At 41.2% G+C, this 15,432-nt stretch overlaps 3 protein-coding genes across 8 annotated transcripts in view; 1 reads left to right on the plus strand and 2 right to left on the minus strand.

Moving 5' to 3' along the window:
• Window positions 1-4,429, minus strand: part of Dnai7 (dynein axonemal intermediate chain 7) — a 42,401-nt gene extending 37,972 nt beyond the window's left edge. The window contains exon 1 of one of the 4 annotated variants that reach the window (XM_050164675.1): window positions 4,300-4,429. Coding sequence is in view for 2 of the 4 variants with exons in the window: in XM_050164674.1 (XP_050020631.1) it covers window positions 4,300-4,302 (3 nt within the window). In the remaining 2 variants the exon portion in view is untranslated. Of the gene's footprint in view, window positions 1-1,427; window positions 1,441-4,299 lie in introns of those variants that run through there. The other 3 variants (XM_050164674.1, XM_050164673.1, XM_050164676.1) reach the window with 3 other exon arrangements.
• A 127-nt stretch (window positions 4,430-4,556) lies between these two features.
• Etfrf1 (electron transfer flavoprotein regulatory factor 1) lies at window positions 4,557-9,622 on the plus strand. Of its 2 annotated transcripts, none has more exons than XM_050164737.1 (3): window positions 4,557-4,688; window positions 6,784-6,866; window positions 6,945-9,622. In XM_050164737.1, the coding sequence occupies exons 2-3, from the start codon at window positions 6,816-6,818 to the stop codon at window positions 7,158-7,160; spliced, it is 267 nt and encodes an 88-aa protein (XP_050020694.1). In that variant the 5' UTR covers window positions 4,557-4,688; window positions 6,784-6,815; the 3' UTR covers window positions 7,161-9,622. The 2 variants fall into 2 exon arrangements, with proteins under 2 accessions (XP_050020694.1, XP_050020695.1); XM_050164738.1 differs by having other exon boundaries at window positions 4,557-4,680.
• Window positions 8,050-15,432, minus strand: part of Kras (KRAS proto-oncogene, GTPase) — a 35,257-nt gene continuing 27,874 nt past the window's right edge. The window contains exon 5 of one of the 2 annotated variants that reach the window (XM_050164733.1): window positions 8,050-12,230. In XM_050164733.1, the coding sequence (XP_050020690.1) occupies window positions 12,114-12,230 (117 nt within the window). In that variant the 3' untranslated portion in view covers window positions 8,050-12,113. The remainder of the gene's footprint in view (window positions 12,231-15,432) is intronic. The other variant, XM_050164732.1, reaches the window with a different exon arrangement.

Below are 15,432 nucleotides of genomic sequence, written 5' to 3' on the forward strand. Positions count from 1 at the left end.
TTTTTTTTTTTTTTTTTTTTTGAGTCAAGGTCTCATTGTGTAGCTGAGGCTGGACTAGAACCTGTGCTTCTCTGGGCACTGGGATCAAAGAGAGCACCACCACACCCAACCTTCTGGTCACATTTCTGAAGAAGAGTCTTAATTTGTTTGGTTTAATCCATGAGTGCAGGACCAACGGAGGAGGAGGGTCAGATGTGACTGAGTTTTCAAGAGAGAACGGTAGGATATACTTTAAAGTCGTGGTCAGGGAGGTGACCAGGTCAGGGTTCTGACCATAGACAGGACTATGACGAGACCGAGATGCTTTTCACATTCCTGAGAGAGGTAAGCTATGCTGAGCCCCACAAAGTGCTGCCTTTTAGGACCTCAGGCCCAGCATGATCAGTCTGAGTATTTCACGACTAGAACAATGTAGCTTCTTTTCAACTGCTTTATTAGACTTTAATTTGGGGGACAATGTCTGATCAGGCAGTTTTTGTTTGTTGTCTGTGTCTTTGTTTTTATTGGGCGGGGGTAAGGAGGTTGTTTTGGTTTGGTTTTGTCCCAAGCTGCCCTCAAACTCATGAACTTCCTGTTTCAAACTCCACTGTATCAGGGACTGCAGGTGTGAGATGCCATGCCACACTTGAGAAGTGGTTTTGTTAAAAGAAGAAAGAGAAAAGAAAGGAAGAGAAGGGAGGAGCAAGGGAGAGAGAGAGGGAGGGAGGGAGGACAGAAAAGACATCCAGACATAGGGGTAGTGTGTCCTTTAGCCAACCTCAATATTCCAGACATACGGTGTAGTGTGTCCTTTAGCCAACCTCAATATTCCAGATATAGGGGCTGGAGAGATGGCTCAGAGGTTAAGAGCATTGCCTGCTCTTCCAAAGGTCCTGAGTTCAATTCCCAGCAACCACATGGTGGCTCACAACCATCTGTAACGGGGGCCTGGTGCCTGCAGTCACACACACAGACAGAATATTGTATACATAATAAATAAATAAATATTTAAAAATATTCCAGATATATGGGGTAGCGTATTCTTTAGCCAACCTCAGTTTCTACCCTGTGCAAAGGAACACAGAAAACCACAATCCTGTGCCAATCACAGCAGGCCTGTAACTACATTTTAGGCTTATCTGGAATAAGTAGAAGGACAGTCTAACCCAACACATTCTACAGTGGTAGTAAAATCTAAAGCCTCAAATACAGGCACAGGTAGGAACTAAAGGCAATTTATAAATTTCAAACTAGAAATATCATCAAGTGTAAGATAATCTGTAATTGTAAAGAATTACCCAATTATTTAAATAACATTATTATCTAGAAGACGAGCTTACTAAATTCTATAAACTATAACTAGAAAATTATTTCAAAATTTCATAAGCAGCTCATTTGTACAATATAGTCATAAAACTATCTATTTTGAAAACATAATTTCTACATACCTTTTTTGGTTTGGGACCCTAAAAAGTTAGAAAACAAAAGCATTGACATATTTTAAAGAGAATTCAGATACTTTCAACAAAGCACAGCATAGAACATTATTTAGGAGAAACTGGTGAAGGGCCTTCTTTGGAACTTTTGGGTGACTCTTTAGGTACATTAAACTGAAAAGATGCTGTAAAACTAAACTAAAACCGCATGCAGGAAAACGCACAAGATTTCCCCCAAAGCATCTTTCCAAGGTAGTCGACACTACTTAGACCTGAAAGGATGCTCCAGATCCCACAAACTGCTGGCTAGTGGTACTATGTCACATCTGCAAATGTGGGCTGCTCATAAAGGAACCTTTCTATTACATAAGACTGGTGGTTTTTATGGGGAGGCCGTCAGATTTTTAAAGTTTGCCAACCAATGATAAAATGAAGCCTGTCCGGTCTCATGTGTTAAAGTCGATCTACCCGTTTTGGAAAGCACAGTCCTTCAATACTGGTTTACAGTTATAAGTATTGCTCGGTAATACTATTTGTAAATTCCCGAGAAGCCCTGTGTGTCCATCAGCTTTCTGGTGAAGATTTGTAAAGGAACTGTGTGAGTATAAGTTACACAGCTTGCAGCTCTGAAGAGCTATAGGAAATACTGGTTCAAGCCATAAGAGCATCATTGTAATACGCGAGCGCTAAAGTCGGCATACATTCAATGACATCGTCCTGAATGTGCACAACCTTCAGAGATTCACTCCTTAGATCGTTACTGGTGATCTACACGCAGGACATTCTAAAGTCTAGCTACAGCGACAGGGCCGACCACGGCAGCTTTCCATTGTGTGATTTCTACAGATGGGTTTTTATCCCTACAACCATGGCCAACATGCTTCCATCTTGAAACAAACACCGCGTGGAGACTATGTGAATGCCCCGCCCCAGTCTCAAGCACTCATCTTAAAGACAACGCACACATTTTTATCTCTCACTTCTATTTCTAACGTGAAGCAGGCTTAGGAAAAGCCCCACCCTTGTCCTTCCTGCCAACACAAGAGCCATCAAGGAGTAAACCTGCTCTCCAAACTTCAGCAGTGAAGGTGTCACTGCTTTCTGAGAAATCCGTGTGCCTGGACTTACCAGTGTATGCAGTCACGCCCTTTCCTGTATTATAATTCTTTAGACTGAGGGGTGGGATTATGTCCTTTCAGATTCACACACTAAAATCTTAACTTCTTGTGTGTCACATTTGACCTGCTTAGATAAAGGGTCAGCGATGATTTCACCAAATTAAGATGACCTGCTATTGAAATCGGGTGGACCTCTGGATTAATATGACTGGTCCCCATGTAGAAAGAGAAATCGTGAATATAGACTCTCACAAAGAAAATAAACATTTCGTGAAAAGTGAGGTTACACTCCTACACCCCAAGGTACTATTAGAAGTAGAGACAATCCCCCCAAGGCTGCCACTCTGGCCTCAGATGTTCCTTCTCCCCAACGGTGAGGCAGGCAGCTTCTGTTTAAGCCACCGTGTTTATGGCACTTTGGTCCCTGAAAACCCTGTGAGACAGGAGATTTGAAGTCACGACTTCCTGGATTCCATATTTTAAGCAAATCCTCCGACTGGCTTAGAAACAAAAGCTGCAGGGTCAGTCTTTGAGAAACTGTGCTAGGCAGATCTAGGAAGAGGAAATTCAAACTCATGTTTCGATGAAGCAAACATGTGGTTGTTCTTGTAAACTGCCACAGGTTTTGACTAGGCTTAAGCTCTGCTGGGGTTTGCCAGGGGAGTTCTCCAGTATCCGTTTCTTCCTACACCTTACAGAAAATTCACACACACACACACACACACACACACACACACACACACACACACACACATGGATTTTTGAAACAGGGTTTCTCCGTAGCTTTTTATTCCTGTCCTGGAACTAGCTCTTGTAGTCCAGGCTGGCCTCGAACTCACAGAGATCCGCTTGCCTCTGCCTCCCGAGTGCTGGGATTAAAGGCGTGCACCACCACTACCCGGCCACATTTATATTTTAAAAGAGGTTCAAAAGTACCAGTCTTTCCTTCTTTCCTTGGCCTTGATAACTTATTTACTGCTTCAGATACACAGCTGTTACCATGGTAAAGCTGTGGCAGTTAACTCCGCTCAATTTGCCTGCTGCAGGGGCGCTGGCATACTCTGTTCTGACTTCCTGCAGGAATCATAAAGAATGTACTCTGGCCTAGTGGTGGTGGCACGTGCCTTTCATCCCGGCACCCGGGAAGCAGTGGCAGGCGGATCTCTGTGAGTTCCAGGCCAGCCTGATCTACAAGAGCTAGTTCCAGGACAGGTTCCAAAGCTACAGAAGAACCCTGTCTCGAAAAAACAATAAACAAACAAATAAAAATAAAAAAGAATGTACTCTGAATTTCCATTACAAAATCAGTAATTGCATTCTCCGTGTCAGTTGTGAAGCTGAATGTGAAAACACACGATCTCTTGATGGAGAATGGGAAACAATACACGTGGTTAGTTCCGTGTTGGTCGGTCTCCTTGGTGAAGACGTGAAAGTTGAAATGCAAGAAAAAAAAAAGCTTTATTATATTGAATGAGTGTAGGCTGACTACTTAGAAGCAAAACAATTTAGGTTCCTAGGAAAGACACCCGAAGTAACTTCAAAGTCGACTAAGCCATCGTCTGAAAACGTTTCTGACAGGTTGCAGAGTAAAAGGAACGCGCATCACCGGAAGTTACTCGGTAAGGATCAAGTTTCGAGTCTACGGGAGACGTGCGGATCCCGCCACCCTTCGGCTTGCACGAGCTGGTTTGGGACTGCGCCCGTCCGCCGGCTCCCCTCCCGTCAGTCCGCGCTCGCCCCTCGTCTCCCTCCTTTCCCCGGCTCACCATGAGAAGAAGGACCCTCTGGAGGGAAAAGTCTTAACTCTGCAGCGTAGGAACGCTCACGGTTGTCAGGGAGACAGGCCACGCCCACGCACCAATCCCAGCGCTCTGCGAAGATCCGCCTGCGCAGTCGCCCTGCGGTCTTCCGGCGGGAGTCTTGTCAGAGACTGGCGGCCCAAGCCCCAGCCCACTTCCGACACGAGCCCCGCCCCCCAGGCCAGTTACCTAGGGCCGCCCACTCCGGCCGGCGCCCCGCCCACTTCTGGCAGGCGCCCCGCCCCTCCGAGGGAGGACTGCCGCTGTCAGAGTGTTTACGGCCGTGCTGCCGCAAAGCGCTGGAGTGCGGCGGCCGAGCGACTGGTTTTCCGGATCCGGGGGCTGCAGGTGGTGAAGTATGCTTTAGGAGCGGGCTCTGTGGTGGGAGGGGAGCTGTGTGTTCTCACGCTGCATCCCAGGCTGACCTGGAACTCGCGGGCATCCTTCTGCCCCTCCTCCTCCTCCGAGCTGGGTTACAGCCGTGGGTCGCCACGCCCGGCTCTATAAAGGGATTTTTCCCTCGCTTCTGTGCTCCGCGGCAAGCCTTTTCCCGGGGATCTAAGGATGGCGCCAGCCGGCGACTAGGTGAAGCCGGCTCTGGGCAGGTCGCCAGGAGGTCGCTTGGCCGCGTAGGCGAGGCAGATGGGCTCCTAGAGGGTCCCAGAGACTAAAGTAGTGAAGATTCTTCACTGACCGCGATGGTTTAGTTTTTGTGCAAAACATTCGCCCCTTTCCCCTAGAGCTACCCACACAAGGTGTGAAAGGGACTCGAATTAATTCCTGGGCAAACTATTCCAGTAGACGTGGCTAAGAGCCAGCGAGCCCGTATTGTCCCAAGGTCACCGACTCAGTTGCGCTGTTGTAGCAGTCTTCAGAGTCGGAGCACCTCTCCGTAGAAAGGAATGGCACTTGACACCAACCGGAGAGTAGCAGGAACCGAGTCAATTATTTGTCCTAACCCCAGTTTAAGACCTGTCCAACCTATTAAACACAAGACGAAGTAAAATTATGTCCCGTATCTAAATTCCAATTTAATGTTCTATCACGTTCTTACATGCCCCTGACTAAATGTTCTATTCCTAAGTATTACTGGCAGCCAGTTTTTGTGGGTTAAAGTTATTGGTTGCGTAATACTTATGGTCTTACTGCCCTCTGAGCCTTGGTAAGGAGATAAAAACTCACCATCCACTCACTGCATGCAAATTCAAATTTAGCTCACTATAAGCCGTTGTTGGAAAGTTAGCTTTTGTTTTTAATTACTCAACAAAGCTACTACTATTGTTTTGTGGTGTCACCAGATTATATAAAGATCAATATAAGAACCACACATGCATATAGCACTTGGGTGTACAAGTGCACACCTTTACTCAGTATGTAAGAGGCCCAGACAGCCCCTATTGTAGTGAGCTTCCAGTACAGCATGTCTCAACTTGTGAGTCGCAACCTTTGGAGCCAAACAACCCTTTCACAGGGGTCATCTAAAACCATCTATGCTACACTACGATTCATAACGGTAACAAAATTAATTATGAAGTAGCAACAAAAGTAGTTTTATGGTTGGGGTCACCACAACCTGAGGAACTATCAAAGGGTCACAGCATTTGGAAGGTTTGAGAACTAGTGTTCTAGCCCATATTGCCTCCTAAAATATCCCATCCATATGGTGGTTTATAAATTTATTTGCTTCTACATGAAGTAGATTCCTGGGAACAATTTTACAGTGGAGAATCCTGGCAAGCACTTTTAATCAGCCGTAACAACACAGTGGAATTGTGCCTAGCTGATAAAGATGCAATGTAAGAGGTTAGAAATGGGAATATATTTAGGCTTGGTCCAGTGAGGCCTTTCCCAAACTCCGCTCCTTGGCAGCTTGAGCCACCTAACATAAGAAGCATGGTCACCACTGCAGATGCTGTTCCTGTGGAATCCTTGCCAAATGCTTCACTTGCCCTCATTCCATCATTGTGCATTCTCATTCTGCGCCAACCTCTTTGATCTCCCAACCCGGTTTCTTTTCGTCTTTAACTCTCCTCCAAGAACACCTTTTGAGATTTGGACTCTTAGTGTCTCCCAAGTAATGACGCTTAACCTTAAGAGTGGGGTAGACAGTTTTCCTTTTGGTATGCAAACAGGCTTGGAAAAGCTAAGAGAGCCTAGATTATAAAAAGCTCTCAGCGCAAACTACCATTCTGGGGAGTATATCTTTGTGAATAAAACACACAAGCAAGATCCCAGCGAGAGGCTGGAGTCCCTGACCACAGGGCCAGCTCACTGAATACAGTTTATGGAAAGGACTGACACCAGAGGCCATGGCCTCAACATGCATACTGTGGCAAGTGCACACCTGCACACAAAGATGAAAAACAAGCCTACCATTTCCCCAATATGGAATGTTTGTGATGAAGATTACATAGCAGTTACTTGAAAAGAAAAATCTTCCTTTTCTTTTAGGTATGTATAAGAGTGGATTGATTCCATGTTAAATGAAAATGGCTAATTCTTTGCGAGGAGAAGTACTGGCCCTGTACAAAAATGTAAGTAATTATGCTGCCAACTTTACAAATGCTATCATATGACATGGATTGCTTAGAAACACATCTCTCTTTTTAAAGCTGCTGTATCTTGGACGGGACTATCCAAAAGGAGCAGACTATTTTAAAAGGCGTTTGAAGAATGTTTTCCTTAAAAACAAGGATGTGAAGGACCCAGAGAAGATCAAAGAGCTTATTGCACGAGGAGAATTTGTAATGAAGGAGCTAGAGGCCTTATACTTCCTTAGGAAATACAGAGCTATGAAGCAACGTTACTATTCAGATACCAACAACTAACAACCATTGCTATCAACACCTGGCTGACAGCACCAGCTGTTTGTGTGTACCAACTATTATAAAATGATTCCATTCACACTGTCACAGTACATGTTTAAAAACCCAGAGGTGCCCTAATGCATTAAAAAATGTGTGTCAGCCTCATTGATACTGAGCTCTACTCATAATCCTTCACGCTCAAATTTTATTAACACAGCAGCACCTTTCATGAGAATACAATTTTTCAAGAAAATAAACATACCCGATTTTTTTAATGTTATAGCGAATTATTCTTAGTCGATTTCTCCATTTACTAATGAGACTATCATCAGCAAATGGTGTCTAACAAGTATATTACCCTTTAGCTTGTGAGCGCTTGTGATTTCCCCCCATCTAGTAGAGGAAAGTACATATTCAAGGCTGTCTACAAACACCTCCTCAAAATGATTTGAATGCAGTTTTCAAAATAAGACGTATCAAGGTGACTTTGAGTTTGAGGATGCTCAGCAGGTGACTGGCATTATGTAGCCATTAGCTCCCCTTAACCCCAAATCCGTCCAGCCTGGACTAGCTTTCATGAGTGGAAAGGTTCCTGTTTCCACCATCAAAGCAAATATACTTTTGCTAGTGTGGAGTGAGCCTACCTGAACAGGATGCATATTTAAACAAACACTTTAACGTTTATATAATAATCTTAGCAACTTTATAAATAAAGAACTTTCCAAATTAAAGTGGCAAAAAGTGTCTGCTTAATGGAGTTCATATCAGCTACTTGGCAGATGTTCCAAATTCCCATCAAGAAACACCCACAGTCAGGGCTGAGGTGTAGCTCGGTGTGGATGCTTGCCCAACAAATGCTGAGACTCTGGACTTGAACCTCAGCCACAATAAGAAATACGTGATTACACACTTTATAGTCACCATAACTATTTTTATTACATTACAATGATTAGGAGCAGTACAGTTCATGACAAAAATATTACAAATTTCAGATCACTTCACAGCACATACTCCTATAAACATTTAAAAGTTAATTTTAATTAAAAGAGTGGTCATTTTTAAATTTAATGTTTGATATGACCAACATTCCCTAGATCAGCACAACCAAAGGATGGAAAACAACTGGATCACACTGCATATGTCCCACACACACCAAAAAAAGAAAAAAGAAAAAAAGAGAAAAGAAAAGCACAATGTACAAAATGTGCATGTTTCAGTTTACACTATACAAAAATAGTTAAAATACATTCCAGGTAAACATGTTACATTAAGAAATAGCACTAGTAAGAAATTGGCACTCAAATAAAAATGCAGAAGTGTTTTCAACATGAAGAATGAGACAGTGGAATTGGGGACCTGGAGATAAATCAGGACACAGCCCAGTTAGCTGGCGGGGGTGGGTGGGTCTGAAACTGGCATTTCTGCAGAGAACTGAATTTTCCAAAATTCATCTAAAATGCCTACCGCCATCCCAAATAGGCACACCACAAATCTGAATCCAATTAATAACTATTCTTTGAAAACTAATACATTTCTTTAGAAATAATTTTCATGTTTTGACATAATTTTACACCTACTGGGTATATCTGTTCAATTTTTCAGTGCGGAGTTCATGCTACCCAGTATTACACAGAAGTCATTAAGAATAAATTCACCTTTAAGGTAACTTTTGGGGCTTAAAAAAATGGCTACACGATTATCAAGAAATTACTACGTTTAACAAATGGAGTTTAAATTTTTATTGCCTACAAAAATCCCTCCTAAATATATATTATTGTTTTGGAAAAAAAATGGAAGAATCAGTGGAATACAAAATGAGATGAATCTGCAAACTAACTTCTGACATGCCTCACGTAACTTTTATGTATGTTAAACAAAATTGTGCAACAGTGAAAAGTCTTAATAATCTATAAAAATTAGGATCTAAATCCCTATGCAGTGTGACTCAAGTCAGTAGAGCCTAGAACTCCTGACTGAAAATATTTACTCAAATTGTATTTGTCTGCTATATCCCCACAAACATGCTAATGCCTATGACTGTTATTTAGCACTGGTTTTCAATTTCAACAGGCTGTAGTAACTAGATAGCACTTATGTTTGTTCCTCGGACTTTTTCCCTTTGAAAAATCTCTACAAAACCTTCTTGTTAACAAAAGACTAAATATTCAAAATTTACACAATGGTAATTACCACTACTTAACACACTGCCCAGAGTCTCTAGTAAATATCTGATTATGCACCGCAGCTCCTGAAGTATACCTGCTCCTCTGTATAGAAACAAGAAGCGTCACTAATTGTGTTAAAACTTAATATCCGGGCAGCAGTGGCTCAGGCCTTTAATCCCAGCACTTGGGAGGCACAAGCAGGCAGATCTCTGTGAGTTTGAGGCCAGCCTGGTCTATAGAGTGAGTTCCAGGCCAGCCAGGGCTACACAGAGAAGCCAGATCTTGGACCCTCCTCCCCCAGCAAAAAAACAAAACAAACAAACAAAAAAACCCCACACACATATTAAAAAAAAAAAACTTAAAATATCCACCGAAAGAATATTTTAGGAACATGTAGAGTTTAGAACATTTCAGAATCCTACTAATTTTCTTTTCTTGCAAATAAACTCAGGTGCCTGCTTATTTGTACCCAAATAAAACTATTTTAGAAGTTAATATTTAATTTTCATAAGTTTTTTTAAAAAATTATCTACTTAAGGAGAAAACTAGATTAGGGAATTTCTGTTCTTTTAGAAAAAATAAAGTTGCACTGGAATCACAACCAGCAATTCTTGCTGAATCGAGAGGAAACTGCAAACACCTCTCTGCAAAACTGAAACCATGTGTTCTATTATTTCGAGGCCCTCGGCCACACATCTTACTAGAGTATTACAAATACACTACAAACCTCGGGCCAAGGATTGTGTCCCTTCTTTGGGGACACCACATCACATCACCAGTGCCTGTGTGGTGCCTAGCATTAAGACAAGTACTGAATAAATGCTAAGGAAATATATTCTGACTTTAAAAATGAGCTATCTGATTGAAACTTTAAAGTGTTTTCACTGTAAGGCTGCACTTATTAAAACAGTGGACTCTTATCAACCAGAATGATGCCCAGATGAAGATAGGGGCTGCAGGCATGAAGTCAAAAAGGATCAACATTAAATTTCTGTAGTGGCCTCCTGAAAACCAGCTATCAATTCAAATCCCAGTCTGGTTTCTGTTGGATTATTTTAAACCCTGGGGAAGAAAGTCATAGGCAGCTTTGATGAACCTTCCTTAGTGGGCAACTTTCATGTAGTTGTTCATTGCAAAAATAAAATTTGAAGTGGGGGAAATTAAAGTATTAAAAGGAAACTACACTAAGTCTGGGGCATCTGGAAATTGGAGAACGGATGCTGAACTATAAACTTTGCCTATTGCACAATTTTGCCCAGGACTGGCAGTGAAGATGATAATCCATGTAAAAAAGTTACAGATCGTGCTGAGCGTGACCACTCGGTGTGTCAGTGTGTAAACAGACTAAGTTACACAGCTGTGAGGAGCTTTTGAGATGACTGAACACTGAGTAAGACAGTGATATGCCTAAAATCAGACTTCTAAAAGATAGACATCCAGTCCTCATAGTCCAGTGGATTTTAATGTCACTTCAGAAATTTGAAGGAATGCTTTAAGTGACTGAAGGGATTGTTTTTGCTGTTGTCTATCCTTAGAGCACAGAGATTTCTAAGTACACATCAGCTGGGGAAGTATTAGGAATGTTTGCTCAGAGGTGAGAGACTAGTCAAACACACATTCTCAAGCCTTCATACTACACTGTCCTAAAGATGTACTCTCCTTGTAGCCTCTTACCCCAACATCTCAACCTTGAAACTAACAGAAATTTAAATTTTTTTTATTATAAACAAAAGAAATATTCCAGATTTGTCAGCAGAACTGCTACATGCGAATGCACTGACTGAGCTGTCCAAACTCTCCTTATCCTCATCCTGACCAACACTGACTGTTGCTCATCACAGGTCACGTAAGGCCCAGTCTTGCAAACTTGATCTCAACACCTGTTAAGCTGCAACTGTCTCAAATCATCTTCAGTTTCTCTACCAGAATTAAAACTACTATCAAGACATAAGTTCAAAACACTTAAAAGTTAGGCTAAGGAAGAACACTCTGACATCGGGATTATACTAATTCTTATGAGAACTTATATAATGTTAAAATTGTTGGAATTATTACAAAAATTTAATAGCTCGTAAATATAGCCCAAATGGTTACTATTTCTTACTGGGTCTGCCTTACCAGGAAAAGCTATCAGGAATCTTACAGTAATTTAGCTAATATGGAATGGACTTTTATTCACTATTTTCCATTGCCTTTTTTTTTTCCCATTTTCCCCCTTTTCTAGAAAAAATATACTATTTTGGGGCATGACCATGACTAATAGCAGTAGAAAGCAAGAGAAAGCCTTTGTGAACAGTCTAACTAACTACACTTACGAAGCATGATAGACTCCGGACATGCTAGAAGTGAATCAAAGGGAAGCCCATAAATCTGTGATCCCTCAGTCTTAGCAGAACCAATCATATGGTCTCAGATGAAGCTGTAATTACTAATAATTCATTCTGTGACTAGATGAAACACAGAGCAGGATGGCTCAAAAGCTTCATTACCATGGTTCACGCCAACGCTCACAGCTGGTAAAAGAAGTAGCAAGGAATCATGGGCACGCACCAGAACCCAAGACAGTCTCAGGTCTTTGTCTCTTCCACAGGCATTGCTAGTTTAAGTTCAAAACCCAGGGAATACTGGCACTTGGAATAAAGAGGTTTCCACTGTCATTTTAAAATAAGCATTTAAGATAAAAGCTGACAGTTTGCACGAACAGGGAAAAGAATTAGGTAATGCTGAAACAAATGCCAATAATTTAGTGTAATGTACAAAATTACCACCTTCACTTCAGTATGCCTTAAGAAAACAGTACAAATTGTATTTACATAATTATACACTTTGTCTTTGACTTCTTTTTCTTCTTTTTACCATCTTTGCTCATCTTTTCTTTATGTCTTCGAATTTCTCGGACTAATGTGTAGAAGGCATCATCAACACCCTGAAATATATCAAAAAAGGATCAAAATGTTAACGCATTTGATGGCCTGCGGTCCCCATGATAGACTTCACTGTCAATGGAAACTTTACTGATAAAGGCAAGTCCAGTTTGTGCTGATGTTGTGGTAGCTGAATGGGCCAGAATGTTAGCATTAAGTATCGCATCATGGATACTCTGACATTTTAAAATATTTAAATTATTACCTAAAAATTTTATGATATTTAAAACAGCTTAATCTGTATGAGTGTTTTGTCTGCACGTCTGTCTGCATCATGTGAGTACAGTGCTCAACAGAGGCCAGAGAAGAGCATCAGATCCCCAGGAACAGTTGTGAACTGCCTTGTGGGTGCTGCGTGGCTGAGTCCTCTGGAAGAATAGCCAGTGCTCTTAACCACTGAGCCATCTCTCCAGTCCTGGTATTCTACAGAAATAGAAACTTGACTTTCACAGCATGCAGAGATAGTAAGTGACACAGAATCTTACATAAGCTTAAGAAATGACTTTTTTTTTTCCCCACAAAAGGACTTAATTTTCTACTAATTTTTCCTTACTAGCAAACTTAGTCACAATTCCCAGTGCTTGCCTCCATGTATGGTAGGTGTGCCTTTATATATACAACTTAATTGTTCCCAAGTTTCTGGACTTTGGACCGTAAGCCATGTGACTTTAGGACACTGCTTTCTTGAAAGCTGTTGTAATGCTCCTGACCTCTGGTGATGAGCAAAGTTGTCTGAGAGGTGATGGACTTAACCACACTGCAGAAGATGCTCTGTTTTAGTTACTGTTCAGCTATTCAAAACTTGCCATATACAAACCCATCTTCAAAGAACATCCAACATTAGCAATTAAAGCCTACATCTATTTGCTATTTTTTCAGTTGTGACTAAAATTGAGTAAGTCAGAGTAATTTCCAACCTCCTAGGACCCTGTCATGAAGAGTACATTCTAGAAGTAAGAAAACTGAGTTTAAACCTTAAATATGCAAGTTCACACTGGAGTAAGCCCTTGCCTTATCTTTGTTAAAAGCAGAAGTGATGCTGAAGAAATGTGTGGCCATGCTTTATTTTATCTGTTCATCCTAGTAGGAACTACAGAAAGAAACTTTAACCTAATAATGCTTCCAAACCTAGACAATAGAGGGAATCTGGAGAATGGCACCCAACAAGTTAAGCCACTTTTGTATACTTCCAACTTTTCATTTTGACAACTAACCCCTAATTCGGTACAGTTAGAAAGGTCGAATGGCAATGAAGCTTGCTCACATTTAACAAAGAGAAACAGGATAATGTCAGTATCATCTATTGGAATGCAAGTGAATAAATATATATTGCCCCAAACCCCCAATCTGCACTCACTGGTGCTTTTCACCTCCTGATACAATGCAAACAATACAGCCAAGGCTGCATTAGAGGATGGGATCCACTCAGACAGACAGACTCTTCCTTCCATGCCCTTCGTGCGCTGAGAAACCCTTCCAAGGACATGATAAAAGTACCTATGCCTCACTGGCACTTTACCACTCAGGGTCATAGACCCTTGGAATTGGATGAAATCTTTTTGTCTGCATGTGTGGGGGGAGGGATACCTGTGTATTCAAGTGGAGGCCTGAGGAGGACACCAGGAGTCTTGTTCCATTGCTTTCCACCATCTTCCCTTGAGGCAAAGTCTCAATGAGACTGGAGCTAGGCCGGTGACCGGTAAACTCCAATGATTACTTTTGACCCCTGCCCCAACGCTGGAATTACAGCTGGTACTGGCCAGCTTTTTGTGAGTTCCAGGGATTTGAACTCAGGTGCTCACACTAACACAATAAGCGTGCATATTCAATGAGCCATCTCCCAGCCCTGAGATGCAATCTTATCTAACTCCCTTTTAACCTTCATGAGTCCCTTTGATCATGCATTATATTGGCTACTCTGTTTCAACTTGTTAAAAAATTATATTCATTTCTCTGTGTTTGTGTGCACGCCATGGCATACACATGGAGGTCAGAGGACAACCCGCAAGTTCTCGCCTCCCATCAAGTGGATCTGAAGAGCAAACTCAGGTCGGTCCTCAGGCTGGATCTCATTAGCCCTCGAGCTATTTTCATAATGAAGGAAGACCAATGATACTAAAACAATGGTGCAGAGAAATAGAAATCCTGAGAGGGATAGTTGTATGAAACTTTTTAAGGGGGAATAAAATACAAGCATTTAAGAGACAAGGAAAACAGAACTTAACAGCACGTACCCTCTTCTCAGGTTCTGCACTTCTTCTAACTAGATGACTTCAAGGTTAGAGAAATGTCATAGTTAATGTACACAGGGCAGTGGACTCCTTGTTCTTGTGGGAACTAATTCTCATAAAGTCACATGTCATATTCTGCTAATTATTCTGTTTACACTTACCCCTTTTTTACAACTATGAACAACTAATTAGTATGTATTTATCGCTATTAAATAAAAACTTTATATTTAACTATAAATATCATAAAATATACCCTTTCTTTATATGCACTGTGCTATATGCACTAAAATCACAACGATTCAATTCATAGGGTCAAACTATTAGCATTCACGCCAGTCACTGCTACAACTCTATCTTTTAGACAGAGCAGTGTGATTCTGCCTTCGTTTTGAATATAATGTTAAGTGTACCACATACTCTAAATGTTGTTCTATTTTAAAATAATCTAAGAGTGAGGCTGGAAAAGGAATAAGGTTAAACTCGCCACTTAAATCTGGTCATGACTGTTATTTTCAAAGGTTAACTTTTCAAATTGCATTTTAAATGCAATTTCTAAATTTCTAAAACTGAAGTATGGCTCTACACAATGATACAAATTCTAAGAGTTTATAATCCCCTTAGAAATCCATGCAAGTATTGCTTTGTTTCTGAGTTTACATCACTTAGTAGTCTTAAACACTAATTTTGTTTCATGTTCTCAAGAAACACATATATGACAACAGCCTCTACAAATGTCAACTCACTGAGTGAAGAATTGGGTGAGCTACACAAAATATAATCTGGGTTAGACAGGGAAGTCAAAGGGTCCATTCAATATTTACTAAAAAAAAAAAAAGTACCTATGTGCCAAGAATTCCAGCACACAATGGGCACAAAAGATTAAAATATATGGTCCATCTCTGGAAGTCTATTGTCTAATAAAAGAATAAAAACATAAGCTATTTCAATGCAACATAAAAACCATATAGTTAAA

This window comes from Alexandromys fortis, unplaced genomic scaffold (assembly GCF_014885135.2).
Source record: "Alexandromys fortis isolate MF-2015 unplaced genomic scaffold, M_Fortis_MF-2015_v1.1 scaffold_153, whole genome shotgun sequence".
Classification (NCBI taxonomy): domain Eukaryota; kingdom Metazoa; phylum Chordata; class Mammalia; order Rodentia; family Cricetidae; genus Alexandromys; species Alexandromys fortis.

Bases quoted from the DNA above. Each gene is read 5' to 3' on its own strand.
- Etfrf1 (XM_050164737.1), top strand. From the start codon at position 6,816: ATGAAAATGGCTAATTCTTTGCGAGGAGAAGTACTGGCCCTGTACAAA. The intron at 6,867-6,944 runs GTAAGTAATTAT...CTCTTTTTAAAG, and splicing joins TACTGGCCCTGTACAAAAAT to CTGCTGTATCTTGGACGGGA.